Source organism: Molossus molossus, unplaced genomic scaffold (assembly GCF_014108415.1).
Source record: "Molossus molossus isolate mMolMol1 unplaced genomic scaffold, mMolMol1.p scaffold_m16_p_8, whole genome shotgun sequence".
Classification (NCBI taxonomy): domain Eukaryota; kingdom Metazoa; phylum Chordata; class Mammalia; order Chiroptera; family Molossidae; genus Molossus; species Molossus molossus.
In genome coordinates this window covers 48,465,972-48,483,011 of record NW_023425402.1, presented here as the reverse complement: position 1 = coordinate 48,483,011, position 17,040 = coordinate 48,465,972, and the positions used below count along the sequence as shown (strand labels likewise).

The window sequence follows — 17,040 nt, the reverse complement described above, 5'->3', positions numbered from 1 at the left end:
TAAAATATATGCAGTAATTTTTTAACAAAATAAAAATGTTAAGTTTGTTTTATATGCAACAACTTTATATGCAATTACTAATACATACTCATAAATTTATTTTTAATCTAAATGGGTGAGATGTAAGAATTTCTAATTCCAGTAACTTTAGTAAAAACCTCTTCACCATAAAAATAAGCAAAATAAAATAAATGATATAGTACTGAAGTAGACTACTTCTGCTAAAATGGTACTTGCATCATTATTTTACAACTATATATCAGTTTGAGTAGGATGAAAAACATAAAAAATCCTACACTAAGTGACAGAGATGTCTCTACAGAGATATAATGATGATACCATGATGAGGGAGGAGGAGTAGTGATGAATAGAAAATTTTATTTTATTTATTTTTAAAATATATTTTTATTGATATTTTTAGGGGAGAGAGAGAGAGAAACATCGATGTGAGAGAGAAACACTGATCGGCTGCCTCTTGCATGCCCCCTACTGGGGATGGAGCCCGCAACCTGGACGTGTGCCCTGACTGGGCATCAAACTGGGATCTCTCAGTCCATGGGACAACACTCAATCCACTGAGCCACACTGCCTGGGCTGAATAGAAAATATTATTTTACTTTTTATTTTTTGTTAATACTCACCTAAAGACATTTTTCCATTGATTTTTTTAGATATAGTGGAAGGAAGGGAAGGAGACAGAGAGAGAAACATCAGTGTGAGAGAGACACATCAATTGGTTGCCTCCTACACAACCCCAACCAGGGCCGGGGATTGAACCTGCAACCCAGGTACGTACCCTTGATTGGAATCAAACCCATGACTCTTTGATCTGCCGGCAGACACTCCAACCACTGAGCCAAACCAACCAGGGCTAATTAGGAAATTTTAAATGCCCAGGGTAGTAATGCAAGTTTTTGACACACATGTATGGGTAAATTTACCAGAGTTATGCATGGAGCAGCCAAGACCATCAGATTTGTTAACAATAAAAATCCATATTTTTAAAAGCTAACAAAATATTGTAGTCTACCTTTGAATCAGAGAATGACAAAGAACTAAACAGTGACTTCTGCTATCACTGTTCAATAAAATAAAACATAATTTAGAAACCAATGTCAAAGAATATTTCTTACCATGAATAGATCCCACTAACCAGGTCATAGTTCTGACTTGAGGCCTTCACTCTGCTGGGCCCAGCTGCTTTAGAAATAAGTAGTACCACCAAGCCCCTCAACTGGAGGTTATTACGGCTGTCTTGTACAAGCCCCCTGTCAACAAATGAAATAAAAAAAGATTAATATACTTTCATATCATAAGATCAGATTATGTTAGCAAAAAGTATGCTTCTCAAATCAGACAAAGGAACCTGTTGAAATAGGACTGGGGAAAGCAAGAATTAATAGGAGGAAACCCTGAGTTCAGCAAAGGCTAGTTTTAATAGTGACAATTGCACACTCTAAGGCTTGATGATCTGGCTTTCTCCTCTCTCTGGGTTGTCCCACTGTCTATACCCTACCTCCCAACAGCATCCATTTGCTCTGATAACAAGAGGAACCCATAGTTTTGTTTTTTACTTATCCTCACTGGAGGACATTTTTCCATTTTTTGTTCAGATGGAGTGGAAGGGAGGAGGGAGGGAGGGAGGGAGGAGGAAAGGATAGAGGGATTGGAGAGAGAGAGAGAGAGAGAGAGAGAGAGAGAGAGAGAGAGAGAGAAACATCGACATGAAAGGGACACAATGAGTGGTTGCCACTCGCATGACCCAACCAGGGCCGGGGACAAACTGCAACTGAGGTACTGCGCCCTTAGAGGGAAATGAACCCGGGTCTCTCCGGACCGCAGGCCCATGCTCCAACCGCTGAGCCAAACCGGCCAGGGGGGGAACCCATAGTTTTAAACTGCTTACAGTAACTGATAGCAACTAAAATGAATACAAACTGTAGAAGAGATCTTATTTGATGATGGTGGTAAAGGGAGTGATAAAAAATGATTTCAGTCTTCATAGCTAGAAAAGAAGCTCAGAGAATGAAAGGATTAAACCTAATCCAAATGATTTAAACATTTATTTCAGAAGTAAAATGGAAATGAATGCCATGAGCAAATATCATGCCATTCCCTATTATTTATGCAAAGTATTATCATTCTAGACAACGAGGCTTTGATTTAGAATGTCTTATTTTTTTGCTAGAAGTATTGAACTTTTATAATTTCTACTATAACTAAGGCCAGAAATACTTTCCTGGGATACACTATTTTGATGTTTTATTTTTAATTATTGCAAATGGGCGGCATACAAGAATTAATTGGCATCATTGAAAAAAGAAAACTATGGGTAATATAATAAATTAATACTTAGAACAATGTTCATGACAAATCAAACAGATTATATTACAGCATATATAAATAATACACAAATGTAATTCTTCATTGTGGTAATAATTTTATTATAATATTTCATTGAATTATTAAGACTTCTGTGGTGAATTCTGAACAAACCAATTAAAATTAATTATGTTAATTAAGCCTCAATTGATGAGTTAGTCTATTACTTAAAAAATCTTTGCTCCTCATGCCTCCAAACAGAAATTGTGAAAGGGCGCCCCCGTTCTTGCTCTTTCATTACTTCCAAAATAAGAGAGCTCTTCAGACTCTTTACAAAGTGAAGTTATAGCTATTTCTCCACTTAGATTTTCTCCTCAATCTAGTAACTGATCTTCAGCAAGTTAGAAGGGTTAATAATTTTTAAAGTAAGTTCTGCCTGGCCGGTGTGGCTCAGTGGTTGAGCATCAACCCATGCACCAAGAGGTTGCAGGTTTGATTCCTGGTCAGGGCACATGCCCAGGTTTCAGGCCCAATCCCCAGTGGGGGGCATGCAGGAAGCGGCCATTCAATGTTCTTTCTCATTGATGTTTCTATCTCTCTCTCTCCCTTCCTGTCTCTCTAAAATCAATAAAGAAAAAATATTTAAAAATAAGTTCTAATTTCCTAGGAAAGAAAGTTAAATTAAGGTAATTAAACTGTGTCACAGTAGAAAGCATCCTATTTTAGAAAAAGACAATTTACAGTGGGAGCTCTTTTTAATATTTTTGCCTTAAACTACAAATTTTAACTTACGTTACTTATCTTTATGTATTAACTAAGGTGAATCTTTATTCTTCCATTTCTGTATAATAATAATAAAGAGAAGGTCTAAATTGGCTCCTAATTCTAGCAAGGGAAAAGAGGAAGGTGAGGTTGTGTGTGTGTGAAAGAGAGAGAGAGAGAGAGAGAGAGAGAGAGAGAGTGTGTGTGTGTGTGTGTGTGTATTCTGGGGCTTAAGTCTGGTTAGGGATGAAGGGTATGATAACACAGTAAGAACCCTGAGACAAATCTGACCAAGTCAGGCTGATGAAACAGCCCTGGCAACAATTCTTACAACACCTTCCTCAAACTTCTCAGAGATAAGACCTTTCACGGGGGACATGCACACAAATTACTAACAACAGCAGCAGCAACAAACACTTACAGTCCTTTATATATGTCAGGAACTGTTCTAAGCATTTTTCTATATCAACTAAAACTAATTCACAACAACTCGAAGAAGAAGGTACCCCGGTTATCCTGACTTTACAAATGAGGAGAATGAGGGAGACAGATGAAGCAACCTGCGAAGGTACCAGAGCCAGTAGGCCTTAGAGCCTTGATAGAGCCAGGATTTGAACGCAGGCCCATGGGCTCTAGAGTCTATAGTGACTCTCCATCTGCTTCATCTCATTAACAAAACTATTTGCTCAGTCAAATTAGAACAGTGCTGCTTTAGAGCCAGGTTGGAAAAATCCTGCCATTCAGTACTTGTATGATTCAGACTGTCACTTTTTCTATAAAATGAGGTTAATAATGTCTACTTTCCATAGTCATTGGTATGGCCGAGACAACATGAGTAACATATATAACACTGTGGAAGCTCATGGTAGGTGATCAACTGATCACAAAATTACGTTCTCTTACTATTTTTCTGCCATCTATTTTATCTCAACTCCTATTTTCTCTTTCTTCTACTCTGTTTCTCCTTCTATCTCTCAAAGCCCTCCCTCCTGCACCAGCATATATAACTCCTATAAATACTGTTTCCTTTCTACCTCCCAAAATAACAAAAGTTAAGCAATCTTCCTAGCCCCCACCCCAAACATCATATATCATTAAAACACCTGCCACTTTCAGAATGCATTACTGAAAAGGTGCAGAAAGGAAACTGTAGTGGACTGGTTAACAGAAATCAAGAGAGCAGTCAGAAAAGCACACCTTCCAACCATTAATTTTCTCTTAAGACTGTAGGTACCAAGCTGGAGAATACATTAACAGCTTGAGTAAATTAATAATTATTTCCAAAACACCTCTTCTGTAAATTCACTTCATTAACACCCTTAAACACACACACACACAACCAAGAGAGTAAGAAAATTTGCACCTGAGCACAAAAGTGCCCCCCTCCCCTCGGGCTCTAAGTCTAGAGAGATAATATGTTTCATGGAGCCCAGGTCACACTTCAACTGGAGCACTGTATTTATTCTCAGTGCCTCTCTCAAGGAAGGACACTGACAAGCTGCAGCATATCCAGAAGATGGTAAAATCATGCATGGCTGAAAAGAACAAACAATGGATGTTAGCTAGGAGAATGGTAAAGTTGATGTTCTCAAATTTCTTCAGTCGGAAATACAGTGAATGCTACTATGTGTCAGGCACAGTGTTAGAGGATAACATGATGAGCACTGTGAACTGTGGTTCCTTTTGTGTGGATAATACAGTTGGGATTAAAAATCATAATAAAATGAGGCACGAGCTACTTCAGGGGATAAACAAGGGCTGTGAAAGCACAGAGGAGGGGCAACTAACATAACGGGGTGAGGAGACCTCGCAGAGACCTCCCTGAGCCCTAAAGGATAATGAGGAAGTAGTCAGCAGACTTGAAGAAGAAAGGGGAAGTGAAACAGGTGTTCCAAAGAAGAAACAATGTGTGTGATGGTTTGGAGAAGAAAGGAGGACACAGCCTCTTCCAGAACCAACACCGCAGAAGCACAGTGTGTGAGGGGAAGAGTTGGGAGAACTAAGACTGAAGGAGTACGTGATAGTGTCTATTCATTTGAAAAGGTTCTGTACGGATAGGAGGTAGACCTACTAGGGACCACTTTACAGATTGATACTAATGAACAGCAAATATAGCAGGCCAATTTGGGCTCAACATGAAGAATTTAAAAAGCAGAGCTGCCTCTGTTAATGCTGAGTCCCTTGTTAATAGAGATGTTTGAGAAGCTGCAGAGCCTCTGACAATAACACATGAGAAAGAAACCTGGACTATTTGATATCTGAGGTATTTTTCTTACTCTATAATGCTTTATGATCTCGCTTTACTACATTTAATTTTTTAATATGCTACAATATGTATAATTCATTCATTCTTTCATTCATTCAACTAATACAGATGGAACACCTTCCATACATCAGGTTAGTAGTGGCAGGCATGAATGCAATGGTGAACAAAACCAGGCACAGAGCTTATAGGGTTTACAATCTAGTGGACAAGACTGGTAATAATGAAAGAATCACAAATAAGTATAAAGTTATAGTGGTAATAAACGTCACAGAGGAAAAAAGAGAGATGTGGTGAGGGTTTATAATGAGGGAACTACCTTAGCCAGTAAAGTCATAGGCTTCCTTAGGAAGTGAGACTGAGTTGGTATCCAAAGCCAAAATAGACATAAAAGAAGGGTGTGGAAAAGAAAACAGTAAGAGGAGTGTATCTGCAGCACAAGAACAAGCATATGCAAGGTTGAGAGCACTGTATAAAATGAGGTTGGGCACTGGATGGTTTTGTTCAGTGGTTAGAGTGTCAGCCCGTGGACCCAAGGGTTGTGTATTTGATTCTGGTCAAGGGCACATACCTGGGTTGCAGGTTCAATCCCTGGCCTCGGGGTTGTGCCAGAGGCAACCAATCGATGTGTCTATTTCATATCAATGTTTATCTCTCCCTCCTTCCCTCCCTTGCACTCTCTCTAAAAATCAATGGAAAAATATCCTTGGGTGAGGATTAACAAACAAATAAATAAACTCAGCCAACCAAACAAAAAAGAAGCTGGAAGCAGCAAGAGGCTGGGCCACACAGGTCCAAAAGACCACAATAAGAGGTTAGGTCTTTATGCAAAGAACAATGAGAAGCCGCTGCAGTATTTTAATAAGCAGCTGGTGATATATCAGATATTTTACAAAACAAACCCAAAACCAAAACGATCCTCTGTCATCAGTGGAAAAATGATAGGGGAGAAGAAGACAAACTGGGTATGAGACCCGTTAAGATGCTTTTGCAATAGTCAATGAGAAGTACGTATAGGGGTAGCTTGGTGGACAAAGCAGAAATGGGTCAAATCTAAAAAAATCTTTTAACTCAATTTGGATACCATGTAGTCCTGGAAAATTAGCTCAAAAGGATCTATTACTAATTTTAAATAGTATCACCATGAAAAATCTCTAAGTTGAATTTTTTGTGAAAACACCTGGCTCCTCCAAAATTCTCCTCTAGAGCTACAATAGATGAACGATAAATACTAATATTCTAATATATTCTAATATATAATTGCATGTAAATGAAAGTGGAATGAATAGGTGAAACTTTGTCAAACCAGTTTTTGTTTTTATTTTTATCCTCACCCGAGGACATTTTTCCATTTTTTTGTTCAGATAGAGTGGGAGAGAGAGAGAGGAAGAGAGAGAGAGAAACATCAATGTGAAAGGGACACATCGAGTGGCTGCCACCTGCACGACGACCCAACCAGGGCGGGGGACAAACTGCAACCAAGGTACATGCCCTTAGCAGGAACCAAACCCGGGTCTCTCGGGACCACAGGCCAACGCTCTAACTACTGAGCCTAACCATCCAGGGCGTAAATCAGTTTTTTTCATACCCTCTCACATTACAGTTTCTAAGGTTAACTGCAGTTCTCATTGCATCATCATCTTTCCACAATTATTAGCTAATTTATCTTCCTTAACCCAATCCAAAAGTATTTCAAATCCTTAAATCACAGCAATGGCACCTTTCCATATATGCTCTCACATTCTATTTCTTCGGTGCATATGCATCAAGCATGAGAGGTATACAAAGAAACAGAGGTGTAACCAAAGAGCTGTAATTATAGGCTCAAAAATGGTTCAATTGAATAATAGAAGAAAAGATAGTTCAGTAACAAAAAGCTATCAGTATACAGAAAAAGAAAGAAAACTGCTTCTTGGTAGAGGTGCCCCTCTCAGTAGATGTAGAATTCAGACCGAGCCTTAAAAGATGTCAACTTTCCCTGAACAGAGAATGGAAGGAGAGAGAGAGGGTTGCTGGAATGGGAAAAGGGTTTCTCAGGAGAAATAAACAGGCTACACAGTGATAAGTAAGTGGAAGAATGGGAAGCAGGTTCAGGAGCTGTGGTGCTATCCATTTGGGCAATGTGTGTAGGTGAACAAGCCCAGAAAAAGTCAGCCTAAAGATTGAAGGGCCTTCCAAGTGTCCACCAGTAGACGAATGGATAAAAAAGCTGTGGTACATATACACAATGGAGTACTATGCAGCGGTAAGAAAGAAAGATCTCTTATCCTTTGAGACGACATTGGAGGGACCTGGAAAGTATTATCCTAAGTGAAAGAAGCCAAGCAGAAAAAGACAAATACCACATGATCTCACTTATATATGGAATATAATGAACATAACAGTCTGAGGAATACAGTAGACCCAGAAACATGGAAGTAGGGCACAGACTGACATCCCTTAGAAGAGGGGGTGGGGGGGTAGGAAGAGATAAACCACAGAACTTATATGCATGTATGCATGACCAATGGACATGAACAACTAAGCCGGGGACGGGGCGGAGGTGGGGTGGGGTGGGGGGTGCCAATGGGGTAAAAAGGTAAAATATCTGTAACAAAAAAATAAATAAAAAATTCATAAAAAAAAAAAAAAAAGAATGAAGGGCCTTAAATGTCAGGTTTAGAGTTGGGACTTTCTTCTGAAGGCAATCTGAAGGCATGGATGGTTTGTCAGCAAAGGAGTAATGTGATTAGAGCTAAGGACTAAAACAGTTTCTCTGACAGTAGAGTGTGGGGTGCAGTGAAAAGGAGAGGACAGATTAGTGAGGAGTAGCATCTTCCAATAGTCCAGGTGAGAGATGATGAGAGCCTAAACTAGGTTAGTGCCAACAGAGATGGAAAAGAAAAACTGAATAATGGCAGCAGAATGGAGGAGGAATAGGACAGTCAACTGCATCAAGACGGCATCAAGAAGCAAAGGAAAGGTAAGGGCTGAATTTAAGATTCAAACATGTTTCCTGGAGGTGAAGATGCTAGCATTAGCAGAGACTGGGAAAAAGGAGAGCTAATGGAGAATTAATGAGTTCAGTTTTGGACATGTTAACTTTGAATGCACTTACAGATGGAGATGCCCAGCAGGCAGCTGGAAATGCTGTGGGTAGATTTGGGAAGCGCATTCACAGAGGTGATGGCTGAAGCAGCGGGAATTGATAGATGACTTTTTGAGGAGAGAAAAGAAGGGAGGAGAAAAGGAATCTTGGAGCATTCATGTACTTAGGGGACTGAGGAAGGATGAGTAACCAAGATGAAGGAACACAGTAGGTCCACAAGCAAACAAACAGGGTCTCCACAGCCCCTCGGAAAGTGTACACATACACACACAGGGGAGGCAGAGAACTAACAGTGCAGGAGACAGAAACTAGCGCCAGTAGTTGCCCTTTCTGTGGGCTTTTATTGTCCTTATAAACCTCTAACTGGGCACTTAAAACAACGAATAATAAAAACAGTAACAACAGTGATACAGACAGCGACTACAACATACTGTAAGGCCAGGCATATGCTGTTTTCCATGCATATGTCTAATTTTCACAAGGTAACTGGTAAATCTCTTTACAGATAAGGAAAATTAACAAGAAGGCTTAGAAAAGTTAAATAATTACTAGTCACATTGGTCAACTAGTAAGTGAAAGTGTCAAGATTTAGACATAATTTGGACTCCAAAGCCCAGGCTCCCTGTGCTTTCGGCTGTGCTATTTATTATTTGTTTACAGGTACTCCTTCCCAGTGTGAGAACCTTGAGGGCCCTCAGGCTTAGTCATCATGATGCCCTGCATGCAGCAGAGTAACTGACACAGAACAGGTCTCCAAAAAATGCAAACGAGAGGATAAATAGCTTCCAGAAGTACAGCAGCAGACTCTCCCTGTGAGATATCTCACGCAAAAAGACCTGCTACGCACTATTTCGAACTTTCCTCATGTCTTCTGGTATCCATTTGCTGTACCCAACCATTCAGCTCCGAGGTCTTGAGTCCCTCTTCCTAAATCATAGCGGATTCTTTAAAAGTGATAGCTAGACAGGAGAAAAGCCCCAATAAGTTTTAAAAAGAATGATGAGATTTATTTTAATGCTACATCAAAAAGTTATTGTATATAAGAATCATGCCAAATTAGAGTACCTATTTCTTAAGTTTTGAATAGAGAGAACTCAGTAGTTGGAGTGTTTTAGTGCTGTTTCTTCATTTAGGAGGATCAGCTGAATTGGCAGCTGCATCAGTGCCCGTGGTAGAGGGCTGCCCTCATTTTGAACAGAAAGTAGTGGTAGTTCCAGATGGAGAGTTGAGGTAAGATGGCAGAAATGGGGCATGAGAGAAAACCTCTGAGATTTATGCTCAAGAGTTTTAACTTATGCCAGTGATTCAAACCACCATCTTTTGGTAAATTTGAATCAAATATTAAGGAGACAATCTATCACCTTCAGGGGTCCATCGCCTTTGAGTCAGCTCAAAGCACCTTAACGTCAAAGTGAATGGGAAAGAATTAGTACTGGCCAGACCTCCATGAGGGGAAGAACTCTCTCCATTGATAACACCTGTATAGGTATGGAATTTGTTTTAGTATTTTACTACCCACTTTTCTATATCAAATTCCAATGAATCAATCCAGAAAATGTAAGCATAAAAGATGGATGTCTTATCTAACATACATGAGATGTGTTGATTGATAAGATTCCTAATAATGCTTAGGACTATAGTTCCCAGTTAAAATTTTTAAAAATTAGCCCTGGCCGGTTTGGCTTAGCGGTTAGAGCATCGGCCTGCGTACCATAGAGTCGCAGGTTCAATTCTAGTCAAGGGCACATACCTAGGTGTGGGAGGCAACCAATCGATGTGTTTCTCTCACACTGATGTTTCTCTCGCTCTCCTCCCCGCCACTCTGTCTGAAAGCACATGGAAAAAATATCCTTGGGTGAGGAGTTAAAAAAGAATTTTAAGAAATTAAATACAGATAACTGAAACAAAGATTTAACTACAATGTGCAATTTCTGCCAAAAAACTATAGGAATACTGACCTTTTTTTTGGACTGACTGCAACCTGCTAAATTCTGTGACCCACTAATTGGCTGCACCCTGCCATTTTTAGAAAAATGGTGTTTTAAAGTCATGCGATAAATTAAGTATATGATAAATTAAGTCAAAAGAACTGGAAGTATAATATAAAATTAATTATGTAGGAATAAAATTATCACTATTTAAAAACAGAAAATGTGTCCATACACTAGAAAAATTAAGTGTTGCAACAAAGCATTACAATGTTTTAATGACATGAGAAAATATTTAAATGTTAACTGAAACAAGACAGAAGAATATAAAACTGTATATACAATATGATCTCAATTATGTTCAATGTATACATATATATGAATATATACAAGGCCAAGGACAAAAACTAGAAAATAGTATGGCAAAACATTAACATTTAAAATCTGGGTATCTTTATATAGGTGTTCAACATACAAAGTGTCCTTCTATTTTTCCCGTGTTTAAAATATTTTGTTTACAAAGATGAAAAGAAACAAGATAGGAAGAAAATATGCCCAAATGGTAACAAGTGTTAGTCAGTGGGTTTTTAGATTAAGGGAGATTTATTTCTAAATTGTATAAAAGCACAGATTTCTTTGTGAGTCTGGAGAAAGAAAAAAAAACTGTATTTTAAAAATAACAGAATTTTAAGAAGGCTAATGATTTACTACATTGTACTTGTGTTTCTCATTGAAAGAAAAGATGTAACCCACATTTAATAAACCCCAGAGTCCTACATTGGGTGACTTTTGAGTTTTCACATTTCACCTTAATTCTCTAAGATTTAGACACAAGGCCAAAGTTTATAAACTTCTAGTTTGGCACTAGAAAGTTTAAATGGTATCAAAGAAGTGATATTAAAGAATATATGTATAATTAGCAATTCAAAGACAGTGATATTACTCAGTTGTAACAGAAAATAATTAACATTCATGGACATTGTTTTTTAAAGAACTATAATTTGAGGAAGTCTAAAAATAGTCTGCATGTCACAGATTTTTATATAAAATTAGCAGAAGAACTGGAGGTTAATTTCCATTGACAAAATGACCCAAATTGTATTATTCCTGCCATGTCTATCCTGAGACAAAACTGCCGTAGACTTGAAACACTTTAGGGCCTGAGGTGACCAGCCTCTAGAATCTGGGAGCTGTAGCAGCTCTGACATGGCTCGAGGGCCACATGTACATCCCTCCCGAATTAAATCCCTGAGGGACAGCTGGGCCAAGACACTGCCTCACCAAAGCCCTCCCAAAGCTGCAATTAGGTTTGATGGGCATGTGGCAGAAGACAGGCGCTGGAAAGAAAGGAAGCCAGAGAAGAGAAAGCAGAATGGGGGTAGGGCAGAGGGGTTGTTCAGCAGGGGGAAATCAAGCAGGAGCTTTTCAGAAATGGTTACCAAACACCAGTAGTTTAATGAAATATGACTGAAATAGAAAAGAAGTATAAAATAATGCCAATAATTGAGCAAGTTTACAGCAGGGTCTAGGCAGGCCACCTTAGAATTAAACATCAGAAAAACAAAAACAAAAAACCCACAAAGATTTCCCAGCTTAAATGGTAATTGAAGATGTATTAAAAACACTAATGTAGTAAAATAGGGCCATTTAAAAAAATAATATTTTGGTCACACTGAAAAGCCTGTTAAAATGATCTCATAAAATAATTTTTTACATATAGAACCCTTTTGTTCACATTAAAAAAACCAATTTAGCGTTGAAGCAAAGGGGCAGAAAAATTGATGCTGGAATACAGGCATCATTACACCACACAGACACACGAGGCTCACACCAGCACTCAAGCAGTGACACTGGCTGAGCTACAGCACAGTGAATTTCCCCTCCCACCACCCCATCCCTCTACGCAGGAATAAATCAACCAAACGTGAAGAGTGCTCCCTAATGCTCAGTGCTTCTCTCAACTTGCAGTTCTGATTTCAATAGACAGCCACTCAAACGCAAGAGAACTGCTCTCAGATTACTCTTCTATAACGTTCTGTGGTTTTATTCAGCTAGCACAAAGCATGTTTTTATCAAAAAGAATGTCAATGTAAGTATTACATATTTATTTAGTACTTCACATATCCTATTATCTAATGAAGGTGGTTCAATTGTGCAAAAGTTAAGAGTATTTGCATTAGAAAAAGTTGGAGAATACAATTTGGCTTTTACATAACTTATTATCAAGAGGCCAAAGCCAAATGTAAAAGATACAAGAGCAGATGGGAAAAGCCAGTAAAAACAAGCAAGTTGGAAAGAAATGATGAAACACTTTATAGAGAAATAATACCTCAAGGGCAAACTGGAGTGGGGTTGGGGAGGAACAAAGTGAAATATATCATGGATGCTTAGGAGGAGACATTTGTTTTTTAAAAATTAATAGAAAACAATCAAAACCTGAAGCTATATTATTGCAATGTGATGATTCAGAAATTAACCACAAATTTTAAAGAAAAATCTCATTTGTTTTTCCAAAATCAACACTTAAATCAAGGTATAGGAGACCAAAGCACAGGAGAATTAGAAGTGACAGGTGACAGGGCACAAACTGCGTGTGACCATCTTCCACAGTAAGAATTTACACCAGAGAAAAGATCCTATGATTGGCTGCCTAAGTTCAAATCTATTAGCTCTCACAATCACAAATATCGCCTCCCAAATAACATTAAGACCTTACAGGTATTTAAAGTAGCCAACAACAGAGGTAGTAAAGGGAAAAGATTTCTATAACAGTGGCATCTCTGAAATTATCTGTCAACAGAAAAACATTCGATTTTTTTGAAGTTTCATTTACCTGGTATTAATAGAATGGCATCAAATGAATGAAGAGAGAAATGCTTGCAATAAATTACATACAGGTTATTCTAGTACATTTAATCCTCAGAAAACAATCACACTTCTCCACTCTAGTAGGTCAAAAGGTCTGGGGGAAAAATCCCTCATTTACCAATTGCCAGCAAGCTACCTGGAGGCGAACTGTGTCATCCACCCTAGTACATCCCCAAGCCTTCATGGTACCAGCTCATCTTCACCTGACAGTCACCCTGTGTGGTGGTAGTATTCCTCATTTTATTGATGAGGACACTGAGGCTCACATGGATAGTTTATTTTTTCTATAGCAATGATTATCACTGATAGAGTACATATTTGCATTCATTTATTTTGGTTATTATTTCTCTTCCTGGACAGGAATGTAAGCATGTTACAGCAGATTTACTTGTCCACAGTTGTATCTCCAGTGCTTAGAATAGTGTCTGGTATACACAGATACTCAATAAATATTTGTTGAATGAATTAACAAGGTAACCTACCCAAAATTATATAGCCAAAAATGAGAAACCTGTGTTTCAATTCAGATGTCTGTCTCCAAAGCCCACATTCACCCAACCTAGAGAGATAATGATCACAGCTGCATTAGAGTAAAAGGGAGTGATGGCTTAGAATCAGGGCTTACAAAGTACCTTTTAGGTTAAGAAGTGTGAAAAAGTTTTCAAAGTTCATTTCTCCTAAGCACCTCGAAAGAAACTTCTCTTGATTATAGGTCTGGTATACTGAGAGATGGACAAGCAGCTGGGTGCAGCCTTCTCCTTATGGGCAAGCTCAACAAGACTCCCAGGCAGGACAGAGCCAGAGGATTTGCGGTCCATTAAACACGGGGCCATGGGAAGTCTTGAATAGCCCATTCACACAGATGCTGAGAAAAGTTTGCACTGCAGTGAAAGTGCTGTCCAGGTTAAAAACCACAACTAAAAAACAACAACAAAAACCTTCAGACTGCAGGAGCAGCCAGGGTCTGCACAGCAGCCAAGGAGTCTCACAGTGAAATGAGGATCTTCTTAGGCCCAGCCTGTGGTATATGGCCCTGTGCCCCCATGGTGGTCTGTGACAGTCATTCTCTAAAATAGTCCACAAAATTACAACTTTTACAGAAGGAGATCACATTTTTCATCGTTCTTTACTGAAAACCTTGGGTTCTTTCCTTGAAATCGGACAGAATGTGAATCTCTCCATGGAAATAGTTGATTAAAGGGCTACTTAGTTAAAAGAAACAATTTATACACATTCTATATTTTTATTTCTAGGAATATATTAAAATAAGACAGGAAATTTATGTTTGAAGACTTTTTGTTCCCGTCCTAATAGCTGTATTTTGTCCTAATTCATGCTAAAATAATTCATTTTTAAAAGGTAAAAGAGAGTAAAGGAAAGTACTATAGCTATAAAGTGCTGGGAAATGTAAAAAATGCTGTGGTCATCATCAGGCACTGTTTTATTAGGCTGCCACTCCCCCCCACCCCCCAACACAAACAGTTTTCCTTCCCAAAATGTTGTGGGGCATGGGCTGAAAATGACAGCCTTCATTTCAATAGAAATGAGAAAAAAGCAATGATGTTAAGTCATAGATTCTCCCCTCTCCCCAAATAAAGCAATGGAACTGATGGACATCTATCTGCCTATCCTTTTGACTGACATTTCTGGGGCAAGGGAGTGGGCAATGGGAGTGAGAGGGTAGGGCGCAAGCTACTCTTGTTACAACACATGCTGTGGGCTACACATTTTACATGCACTCAATAACTATGAAGTTGGTACTAGAGTTATCTCCAATTTACAGGTGAGAGAGCTGAGACTTAGAGAGAGGTTAGTTTCTTGTCCAAGGTCAAAAATAAGTAGGCAAGTCAGAATTCAAAACTGGAACTGTTTGACTCCAAAGCTACTGCCTGAATTACTGTTTTTTTCGTTGAAGTTCTTTGGTTCCCAGCGACCAATAATGTTGAGGCAAGGCTATGACTCCAATATGAAAAGGTGGATGGATTTTAGGAACAAAACAAGCTAGGCTTTGTTTCTTGTTGCTACAAAGCTGAAGAGCTTGTAAACAATCACTGGCATATCAAACTAAAGTAAAAGAGCTACTACTAGTCATTTTTCAACTCTGTAACTACACAAATAAAAAAATCAATGTCTACATTTATTTCAGTGTCTACTTCATATTTTTAAACTGAAATCTTTCCATCAGTACAAAGGTCACTTTATCACAGCAAACAAACAATAAATAGTCCAAGATTCGAAACACTGCTCATTAACAGACTACAGACCCAATCTTGGCCACTTTATACTAGGAAGGTAAAGTAATAAACCCAAATGACAACTATTAATCTACTGCATGCACTACTCTTACCACTTTATGTTTTTACTCACTTAAACCTCATACAGGGTTGTATGGTAACATTTTTTATCCTAGTTTTACAGATAGGGAAACTAAATAAAAAAGAAGTTAAGTAAGAGACAGGGCCATAAGTCAGGGCCATAATTATGACTCAAGAGCGTATTATTCAAGAGCAAAAAAAGTACTCCATAATATATAAGCACTGACAATTCTTACTGTATACTTTGGTCCCCATTCAATCTGGTCTCAAAATGTGACATAAATAGTGTGCAAGCTATTGCCTACATAAAAAATATTAAAAATTATAATAAGTACACAATTAAGTATGTATAAAATGTCTAATAGTCTCATTCTTTCCAAAAAGCTATCATTCTCTATGTCTGCAATCTTTTGAAATGTTCTTTAGTTAACTATAGTGAGATCCAGAAATTTCCTACCAAACAGCATTAACAGAACCATATATACATTTCTGAAACAATCTTCCTATTAGAAAAATATTTTCATGAGATTTTAAGGGAAAGGGCTAATAAGCTAGGACTTTTTGGTAAGAAACCCATGAATCACAGAAACCTGATTAACTTTATCAGTTCTGGGGCCTGCTGAGTTCCATTTCACAATATCACAATTTTAAAAGGTTGCTAAGAAATGTATTTTGTATTAAAGCAAAGCTTCATAAGAAAATGCAGCAAAACAGTCATATTTTTAAAAAAGATCAGAAAGTTAACAAAAAATATTAAGTTAGTATTGGTATTATGAGTTTATCTCAAAAAGATTCTTTAACTTTGTAAGAATGGGCCATAATTGATTATCTTCTAATTTTTCAGTATCAGAGAAAAAAAAAATCACACAAGCTTAACTATACTAAATATTCCTATACAAGTCAACAATAGGAAAAACAAAAAATAGAAAAACCTTAGTTTGGCATTTACAGTTGAATACATGAAAATCATTATTTTCTCCCATTTTTTAATCCTCACCTGAGGATATTTTTCCGTTTATCTTCAGATAGAGTGGGAGGGAGAGAAGAAGAGAGGGAGAAAGAGAGTGAGAGAGAGAGAGAGAGAGAAACATCGATGTGAGAAAGACACATCAACTGGTTGCCTCCTGCATGACTCAGACCAAGGCCAGGGACTGAACCACAACCAAGGTATGTGGCCTTGACCGGAATCAACCCTCAACTCTTTGGTCCTCTGCCTGACACTCTAACTGCTGAGAAAAACTGGCCAGGGCTTTCCTCTCATTTTTAATAAATGAAATTCAGTAGATGAGTCTAAAATTCTATTATTAAAAATTCTCTCTTAAGAATAGGTAATTTTGCCCTGGCCGGTTTGGCTCAGCGGTTAGAGTGTCGACCTGCGGTCCTGAGAGACCCGGGTTCGGTCCCGCTAAGGGCGCGTACCTCGGTTGCAGATTGTCCCCGGCCCTGGTCGGTTGTGCGGGTGGCAGCCACTCGATGTGTTCCTTTCACATCGAT

The 17,040-nt window shown here is 38.4% G+C and overlaps 1 protein-coding gene across 1 annotated transcript in view; it reads right to left on the bottom strand.

Moving 5' to 3' along the window:
• The window catches only part of PDSS2 (decaprenyl diphosphate synthase subunit 2), a 261,210-nt gene that overhangs the window by 152,530 nt on the left and 91,640 nt on the right, over positions 1-17,040 (bottom strand). Inside the window, exon 2 of the mRNA XM_036249222.1 lies at positions 1,134-1,268. Within this exon, the coding sequence (XP_036105115.1) occupies positions 1,134-1,268 (135 nt within the window). The remainder of the gene's footprint in view (positions 1-1,133; positions 1,269-17,040) is intronic.